General features: G+C 39.7%; 1 protein-coding gene across 5 annotated transcripts in view; it reads left to right on the top strand.

Annotated features, from left to right (window-relative positions):
- MASTL (microtubule associated serine/threonine kinase like) overlaps positions 1-10,083 on the top strand; it is a 37,634-nt gene extending 27,551 nt beyond the window's left edge. Inside the window, exons 9-13 of one of the 5 annotated variants that reach the window (XM_021687149.1) lie at positions 540-681; positions 4,527-4,541; positions 6,772-6,885; positions 6,968-7,069; positions 9,926-10,083. In XM_021687149.1, coding sequence (XP_021542824.1) covers positions 540-681; positions 4,527-4,541; positions 6,772-6,885; positions 6,968-7,069; positions 9,926-10,083 — 531 coding nt within the window. The remainder of the gene's footprint in view (positions 1-539; positions 682-4,526; positions 4,542-6,771; positions 6,886-6,967; positions 7,070-9,925) is intronic. The other 4 variants (XM_021687150.1, XM_021687147.1, XM_021687148.1 and 1 more) reach the window with 4 other exon arrangements.

Below are 10,083 nucleotides of genomic sequence, written 5' to 3' on the forward strand. Positions count from 1 at the left end.
CAATCATTTGTCAGCCACAACATCCCTCAGTGACCATTCTTAAGTTTGTATTAATCCATTCTACCAAGAAAGAAATTTTTCTTGCGGATTTCTTCATTCTTTCTTGCATATCTCGATCTTATTGAAATAATTGGTCTTATCTAAGCTATTTAATTTCACCAGATATCAGGACTGTTCAAAATTATAGTTGGTAATGAGTCCATTTTCAAAACTGATCAAGGATTTGAGTATGTCTTGTATGCCCAGCAGCCTAGCTTTGCTTTTGTTTTAGCATTTCTGTTCACTGTAAAAGGAATGAAGATATGGGGCGCCTGGGTGGCTCAGTTGGTTAGGTAGGTGTCTGCCTTCGGCTCAGGTCATGGTCCCAGGGTCCTGGGATCGAGCCCCACATCAGGCTCCCTGTTCAGCGGGGAACCTGCTTCTCCCTCTGCCCCCCCCCCCCCGCTTGTGCTGGCTCTCTCCCTCTCTGTCAAATAAATGAATAAAATCTTGAAAAGAAAAGAAATGAAGATATTTATTGTAAACTCTTTTTAAATTAGCAGACCCCAAATCAGGTCAAATCAGGAACTCCATACCGAACTCCAAAGAGTGTGAGGCGAGGGGCAGCCCCCGTGGATGATGGGCGGATTCTTGGGACCCCGGACTACCTCGCACCTGAGCTGTTATTGGGCAGAGCCCATGGTAAGGCTTCCATGTCTTGAGTTTCTGAAGTGTTCTCTAGCACTACATTTTCTTTTGAGGTAAAATTGTTCTAAATTTCTTTGGTATTTGAATTGCCTAGAGTAAGAGAAAAGGAACTCATGTGACACTCTTTTCTTGTAAATATGGCATTTCTTACAGTAAAAGAAGACATGCAGCCATTTGATCTTTGCCTTCCCATTCAGTCTCCAGGACCCAGGCAAGTCCTACCACCCACCCGCTCTGTCATCTTAGTTCAGAAAGTCTCCTCAGGTCTGTTCCAGCTTTGGCTCAGGAATGCAGAGTTGAGCCAAAACTTCTGTTCAGTCTGTAGCAGCGCACTCCTGGTTAGAGCTTGCCCTCAGAAACTTAGAAGACCCTCACCACAAGGGTCAAGCCAGAGAGCAGCCATCTTCGGGATGCAACAGAGGAAGACCAGGGGGACATTTTTACCTAGCATCTTTTTTCCCCTTCCTCTCTCTGAAGAATTTTCCCTTCCTGCCTTCTGAAATGAACTGTATTGGTTTCCTAGGGCTTCTATAATCAAATGCCACACACTGGATGGTTCAAAACAACAGGAATTTATTGTCTGACAGTTCTGGAAGCTGGAAGTCTGGAATCTAGGCGTGGACAGGACCATGCTCCCTCTGAAAGGTGTAGGGGAACGACCTTGCCCCTTCCAGCTTCTGGTGGTTTGCCTGCAACCCGTGGCTTGCAGGGGCCTCACTCAAACCAGCATGTGGTATTCTCCCTGTCTCCATGGTCACGTGGCTGTGTTTTATAAGGACACCAGTCATACTGGATTAGGGGCCCACCCTACTCCAGAGTGACCTCTGCAAGGACCGTATTTGCAGATGGCATACTCAGAGGACCTCAGGGTTAAGACTTGAACATGTCTTTTCAGGGAGACATAATTCAGTCCATAATGTGATCACCTTCTTGATCTTGTCAGTTACTCCCCTATTCTTCGGGCTCCTTTGGTAATCAACTGTCTCATCTTTACCCCCACCCACACACACACACCCCTTCTATTTTTATTTCTATGCTGCCTTTTCTCCTTAGCCTGCAAACAAGCTTCCACCCCTGTCTTTCCCCACCACCCACCTTCTCAAAGGTTGCCTCTTTCCTTTGGCTGATTATTTTTGCTCTGGCAATCTGATTTTTATCCCTACCATTTAACTGACACTTTTTTTTTTAAATTTCTTTTTTTTTTTTTTTTTTTTTTTTTTTTTTTTTAAAGATTTTATTTATTTATTCGACAGAGAGAGACATAGCGAGAGAGGGAACACAAGCAGGGGGAGTGGGAGAGGGAGAAGCAGGCCTCCCGCGGAGCAGGGAGCCCGATGCGGGGCTCGATCCCAGGACCCTGGGATCACGACCCGAGCCGAAGGCAGACACTTAACGACTGAGCCACCCAGGCGCCCCTTTTTTTTAAATTTCTATTTGTAAGTAATCTCTACACCCAACATGGGGCTCGAACTCACAACCCTGAGATCAAGAGTCGTACACTCTACTGACAGAGCCAGCCAGGTGCCTGTAACTGGCACTTTTTTATTAACAGTCATCAATGATGTCATTCTTGTCAGATCTACCAGCCTCTTCACAGTCTCCTTCGTCTTACCTCTGTTGCTAACTCCTTAGCTCTTCAATATATAAAGATTCTTCATGATCCTGCCGTTTCCCTTTTTTCCCTACCCCTGCTTCCTGTTAATCTCATCTCTCCCATGACTTCAGCAGTCACATCCTTGTCGATGCTTACCAAATACCTGTCTCTAATCCTGACTTTCTCTAGGCAGCATACACATGGCCAAAGTACCTACGCAGCATTGCATTGGGGATTCAAGTGCTGTGTGTCAACACAGGACGTGTCCAGCTTGCTCTTCCTCTGTTCCCTCTCTCAATCCTGCCATCTGCGTGATGACACAGACATTGTCCCTGCATTCAGGCATTTAAATCCAGTCAATTCTCTCCCTGCAGAATTTCTTCTCACCTTTTAATCTCTGCCACTATCTTCTATAAGAACCTCCTCTTTCCCTTTCATTAATTTACTAGCTCTCTTCCTGGGACATCAACTTCATCCTATTGTCTATAATCATTGCCACCACATTTTCCCTCTTAAGACATAAAGTGGTCCGTCATTCTACTTCTCCCCTTAAAAACCACATTGGCACCTTCCTACCTGCAGAATAAAATCCAGATTACTGATCATGGCATCGGAGGCTCTAAGCTCTTATTCTAGCCTCATCTCTCAAGGAATCTCTCTTTCTTTTATAAACAACAAAAATGTGTTTCGCACACACGGTTTGGAGTCTGGGTAGTCTATGATCGAGGCACTGGCGGACTCAAAGAATCTCATTATAGGTCTTATGTTCCCATTCCACTTCTTAGACACATTATTTTCAGGTTTTCCTTATTTTGCCCAAGTATTTTGCCTTAGTTGAAAAAAGCCAGAACCCAATCCTCTTCCAGTCAAATTTCTTCTCATCTCATTATCAGTTCAAATGTTACCTCTTTCACAAAGCATCCGTTGGCCAACTATGAAGTAGTTGTTCACGTCTCTGTCACTTTTTTTTTTTTTTAAGATTTTATTTATTTATTTGAGAGAGAGAAAGAGCACAAGCAGGGGCAGAAGGAGAGGGAGAAGCAGGCTCCCACTGAGCAGGGAGCCCGATGCGGGGCTCAATCCCAGGACCCTGGGATCACGACCTGAGCTGAAGGCAGAGGTTTAACTGACTGAGCCACTCAGGCCCCCACGTCTCTGTCGCTTTATTAGAAATTGTTTAAAGCTTATGTCATTTTACTTATTATATTTATCTCCGCTGCAAAAGCTTAAGAAAATTTCTTAAGATGAGAGTCTAGGTTCCCCTTCTACCTAGCACTCCAGGAGGATTCCTTGGTAGCACTCACTAACAGTTAATCTCTACAGTGTTGAAACACATTTCGAATTCCCCGTTATTAGTGCTCGCTTCGGCAGCACATATACGAATTCCCCCTTATTAGCCAAAGCAACTAAGTTCCTCTGGGCACCTAACTGATTTTTGTACAGTGTCCATGTTGCTAAGTTACAGGTTTGCCAGCTCATTTCCTATAATATACGTTTTCTCTACTTAGGATACAGTATAAAAGTAAGCTTCACATATAAACATTTGCTTTTTAGGATCTTGCCACTATTTTAATGGGACATCTAGTTACCTCAGCTATCTAGTGATTTATTTTAAGATTTTCATTTTCTATAAAATATTTGATACACAGTTCTTAAAATAACAAATACAAAGCAATTTTTTTTTTTAAAGTAGGCTCCACACCCAGCGTGGAGCCCAATGCAGGGCTTGAACTCACAACTTTGAGATCAAGACCTGAGCTGAGATCAGGAGTCAGACACTTAACCGACTGAGCCATCCAGGGCCCCAATACAAAGCAATTTATAATTTAAAAAGAAAAATCACTGCTTTATACCTCTTTCCCCAAATCCAAAGCCTCAAGGGCAGTCTCTATAGCAACTTTGTTTCTTGTATTGACCTCTCTGTTTCTAAACATCATGCTGAGAACAGCTAAGACTTCTCTGAGCCCTCCATGGTCTCCCCCCCCTACCAATTACTTAGGAACTCTGGCCAGAGTTTCCCATAGCTTCTTGTGCATATTTTTATTTCATTTCTCTTAACATTGTGTCAAAATTATCTGTTTTGTCTTGCCTGGAGTAGGTTGATTTCTCCTTGGAAAAAGCTCTCTTATTTACCTTTGTGTCCCTTGTGTCTGGCATAATATTTAGGATCTAGTTTGTTGAATGATGTGCGGATGAACTCATGATTTTAATACAATGTACCTAACTACTCTTTTCTTACATGCAGGATTTCTGACTTCCGGTGAGTGAGCTTCTCTATAAAGTAATATGGCAAAGCAAATTAAACTGGTCAAAGTATAACTAGATCACATTGCATAAAAAAGTATTTTCCCTTTCATCTTACTTAGGAAATACAAAATGAACTATATTCTATCTTCTGAACAGGAGGACATCCAGGGAGAATGTTCTCTATGAAAACAAATGTAGGCATGTAGCATTTTTTAAATAACTTTTAAAGGTGGCAAAGAGTGAAGATACAGCCTTTGTATTGCAACCCAGAAAATAGGCTTAATAAAAAATATTAAAATTAGCACCGACAAAAGAGCTTGAATTTTCCTACCCATTTAATTCCATTATTATTAGAAAACAGAAAGGCCTAACAGTATCAGTGTACAAATTACAGATGGGGGTTTCATATTAGAAAACCAATAGTGTGAAACAAGTTTGTTCTATTTCTCTGGCTAATGGTATGTATTATAATTGCTACAATTTATCATCATGTGTGATCTTATTAGACTTTGACTCAAATATATGGGTATGTATGACATACCCATGGAGAAATCATGTCAGTTTTTGACAGGAGTACATTTTGGCTGAGCTGGGAAAAGGGTTCTAGTTTCTAACCTAAGTAAAATAATGAAGATACATATTTTTTCCTGACTTCTCTCCTACTTTTCTGTTATTTGGTTATACTATCTATTCTTTCTCAGTGCTGCTTAAAAGGTCTACTAACCAAAGTGGTTTGTATGTTTTTTTAATAGTGATTATTATAGAAATAGAAGTCTATAGACTGTTTACATTCTTTGTTCCTTACGGAAGATGGGATTATGTGGCTTGCAGTGAAGAGGCACTCTAAATGCATGCGATTATTTTCCTAATGGCAGATTCTACAGTGCTTTCCTACTTCTTTTAAAATGGAATGGTGGCAGTTGCTTAACCACAATAATGAATTTTGTGAAATTGATTTTATAGCAGTTTTTTTATTAGTTTTTTTTTATTCACTTGAGAGAGAGCAAGCAAGCGAGAAAGAGAGCACGAGCAGGGGAGAGGGGAAACAGGAGAGGGAGAAGCAGAGTCCCTACTGAGCAGGGAGCCCGACATGGGGCTCGATCCCAGGACTCTGGGATCATGACCTGAGCCAAAAGCAGACATTTAACTGATTGAGCCACCCAGGCATCCCATGAAATTGATTTTAAAGAGTAATTTTCAAGCACATTTAGTACTAGACTAGAATTCCTATTTTAAATTTATATTGAAGTTAATCATTTTTGACTAAAATTAACCTTTCCTTCAGAAATATTTTTTCGTAGAACTAACAAAACTATAAACCAGATTATAAGGTCATGTTTAAAATAATTGTTTGAAACATCTTTGTATATAGATGATGCTTCCAGTAAAGATCTTTAGAAATCAGTTTTACGTATTCATTAAGACTTACCTCCTGGGGCTCCTGGGTGGCTCAGTCATTAAGCGTCTGCCTTCAGCTCAGGTCATGATCCCAGCGTTCTGGGATCAAGCCCTGCATCAGGCTCCCTGCTCAGTGGGGAGCCTGCTTCTCCCTCTCCCACTCCCCCTGCTTGTGTTTCCTCTCTCGCTGTGTCTCTCTCTGTCAAATAAATAAATAAAATCTTTAAAAAAAAAAAAAAAAGACTTACCTCCTAATTACCTCAAGCCATAGTTTAAGTGAATATTTTTTGTTAAACTAATTTGTCCTTCTCTGTTTTTAAAAGGAGTAAGAGGACATTAAAACACTGTAAGGCTTTCCTTTGTTAACCAGGCTGTCCTCCAATTAGTATAAATGTTGCTATTTCATCTCATACCCATGTGAGCAAGTGGAGTACAAAACCATCTAAATGTTATTGTTTCCCTCCCCCATTTGAAATTGACAAGTACTCTATTTTAGAGAGTAATCTGTAGGTTAAATGTATTTCTTCTTAGTGTTTTAGGATTTAGAACAAGTAAATATCCAGAATATGAGAGGTTTTTAGTGAGTGACAAAAGAAAGATAGCTTTAACTTTTCTTTGACTAGCTGTGTTAATTGCTAATCTAAACTTCTTGGAGAATAGAAGGAAAATAATTGCCATGTTACTGAAATGAAGATAATTTGGGTTTTTGTACCTTATGGAACTAGAAGAAATCCTTAGGAAATGAATGCCTTGACTGTGCCCAAATATCCATGTATTAACGTTTTAGTTGATGAAACATTTGCACAAAATGCTTGCAAGTTCAACTACTCCCTTTTAAATTCCAGGTCCTGCAGTAGACTGGTGGGCACTTGGAGTTTGCTTGTTTGAGTTTCTAACAGGAATTCCTCCTTTTAATGATGAAACACCACAACAAGTATTCCAAAATATTCTGAAAAGAGGTGATTCTTTTTCTATTAAGACAGATGCATTTATCTCTGTGTATTATTTGAACAATGATTAACAAGCTATTTGTATTTGTAGATATCCCTTGGCCTGAAGGTGAAGAAAAGTTATCTGATAATGCTCAAAATGCAGTAGAAATACTTTTAACTCTTGATAATGCAAAGAGAGCTGGTATGAAAGGTAAGGTTTTGTGTTAATAAACTCCTAGCTTGATTTGTTTAAGATGAATGGTAATAATGATACTAAGTTCTAGGACAATACTATAGATAATCTGACTGCTAAATTGGTTAAAAATTTCTTCAGTTTATTTTTGCCTGCTAGATATGCATTGATATATTTGTCCTTATTCTGCATTAAAATTCAGTGCATCACGTTGGGATACTCACTCGCTGAATTTTATTAATCTCAAACAGGTACCTTAAAGCAATCTTATCTTGTCAGTGTCTTGGGTTTTTTCAAAGCCTAATAAAGTTACTCATCAACCAATACAGGAAATTTTTTTTTTTTTATCAAAACTCTCTTCTATAATTTCTTACTGCTTCATTTCTGATACCACTGTTGACTGACAAATGTATCAGGTGTCTCAAATAAGACAAATCTGGTATCTTTGTGATCCAGTCAATGGTTTTTTCCAGTGCAGGAGTATATTAAACTCCAATTTTGAAACTAGAAAACTCATTAACTTTAATTTAGATTCAAATTAGGTTTAATGTCAACTGGCTAAAATCCCTTTTCTAACAAAGTATACATAGAGACAAAGAAGCAGTTATGTCCCCAAATGCATTTCCATGTGGTCTAAGGTATTGAGAAAAATGAACTTCAGTAATATGTCACTTGTGTCAGCTTCTAGGTATTCCCTCTAATAAGATCAACAGTTTATTTCCTTATTTAACAAATCCTGTAGAGTGACTTCTAGGTGCCAGGCAATGGGTGCTGGAGGTATCCTAGGGACGAACCAGACTAAAATCCATGTGCTGTACAACTTACTCTCTAGGGGAAAGACACAGGTAATGAGATACAACCATGACATAATGCATCTAGCAGTGAGTACTGAGAAGAAAGATAAAGCAAGTGAGTGGATACAAAGTTTGACAAGAGATTTTCTAGCTGGAGTGGTCAGGAAGACCTTTGTGAAAAGTGGGATTTGAGGAAAATCCTATGTAAAGTGAGGGTGCAGACATTTGAAAGCCCAGCTTTAAAAATTACTTTAGGAGTTCTCAACTGGGGTAATTTTGCTTCCCAAAGGACAAAATAAACAGAGATAGAACACCATTCTCACCAATGACCTCAGATTTTTGTTCGTTTGTTTAATGAACAGTTTACATAGTGAAGCAGATGACAGGAGAGGTCTTCAGTTAAAAACAGTTGTTGCAACAACTGTTTGTAGAGTTAATCTTAAACTGGCTTAGAATTCTTTTGTGAGTTCAGTTTAAATAAATAGTTATGATGAGAGAGTCATAAAGCGTCACATCACAGCCAGATACCAGTTTAAGAGTTACTGCTATAAGTAACTCTAATCCATGCTCAGACATTTATTTTGAACAATTAAGAGACAGATTCTTTTTGCTATTTTATTGTTTTCCTACCAGTCTTTTAGTTTAGGGGAAAACCAGCTTGTAGATATACTGACTTCCCAAGCCATCACTCCCAATATAGACACATAATTCTTTCCTGTCTGTGTAGTCTTCTCCCAATATTTTCCTTAAATTTGGTTGCTGGTTTTTTGAACTGCTTAATGCCTTGATTGTCACCTAATTTTTTTGCCGACATCTTTATATTTGTCTTATAAAGTGAAGGGTTGAGGATAGGGGAGGTTGTGTCTAGCAACTAAATATCACAGTGTGATCAAAAGAACATGTTTTTGTTTTATTTTATTTATATTTTTGTTTAAATATTTTATTTATTTATTTGTCAGATAGAGAGAGAGACAGAGAGCACAAACAGGGGGAGCAGCAGAGGGAGAAGCAGACTCCCCGCTGAGCAGGGAGCCTGATGGGGGACTCGATCCCAGGCCCCTGGGGTCATGACCTGAGCTGAAGGCAGATGCTTAACTGACTGAGCCACCCAGGCATCCCACATGTTTTCATTTTAGTAGGTAGAAGGAATTAGGAAAGAAGGCAGGTACTGCAAATGTAGTTAAAGAGATGAGCAGGGCGCCTGGGTGGCTCAGTTGGTTAAGTGACTGCCTTCGGCTCAGGTCGTGATCCTGGAGTCCCGGGATCGAGTCCCACATCGGGCTCCCTGCTCGGCGGGGGGTCTGCTTCTCCCTCTGACCCTCCCCCCTCTCATGTACTCGCTCTCTCTCATTCTCTCTCTCTCAAATAAATAAATAAAATCTTTAAAAAAAAAAAAAGAGATGAGCAAAGTTGAGATCTTGTAAGTGAAGCAATAAAGACTCCAGATATATTCATGCTGCTAAAAGGGCATGTAGTCAAGATACAATCAATGAAATCAAAGAAGTCAAAGAACCATGAAGAGAATATGTCACAAATGTCATCAGTGTATATGTTGAAATCACCATGAAGGATAAGGATGGGGCATAGGAAAGAAATTAAGGTAGTGGAGGATGATGTTTTTACCAGAGTTACCTAAGGTAATAGGTGGTGATAAGGATTGCAGAGAAAGAAACAGGTAGCAAGGACTTGGAATGAGAAGTGGAGCATTAATCATGAAGATCAATGGTGTGGAAGCTGTGTCTGGGAGCAGGAAGCAGGCCAAGCTCTTGTCCCATCAAGTCAGGGATTGTGTGAGAAGATGGAGGCATGAGATAATATAGGCTTCTGTTAAGGAAAACCATTCATTCACTCATTTGATGAATACAGGCCAAGCACCTGTCATATGTCAACTGTTATACAAAATGACATAATGTGTGCCATTATGAAGTACATGGTTGCCCAGAGAGACAGACATTAAACACATATGTGTGAAGCAAAACAGGGCAAGATATATCTGAGATCTTCCCTTACTTCCTGTAAAACAGTACTTACTTAGGTAACAGTGTTATAATGCTCTATTTTGTTTTATATTTTTTCTAAGAGCTGAAACGTCATCCTCTCTTCAGTGATGTGGACTGGGAAAATCTGCAGCATCAAACTATGCCTTTCATACCCCAACCAGATGACGAAACAGATACATCCTATTTTGAAGCCAGAAATAATGCTCAGCACCTGACTGTATCTGGATTTAGTCTATAG

This window comes from Neomonachus schauinslandi, chromosome 5 (genome assembly GCF_002201575.2).
Source record: "Neomonachus schauinslandi chromosome 5, ASM220157v2, whole genome shotgun sequence".
NCBI classification, from domain to species: Eukaryota; Metazoa; Chordata; class Mammalia; order Carnivora; family Phocidae; genus Neomonachus; species Neomonachus schauinslandi.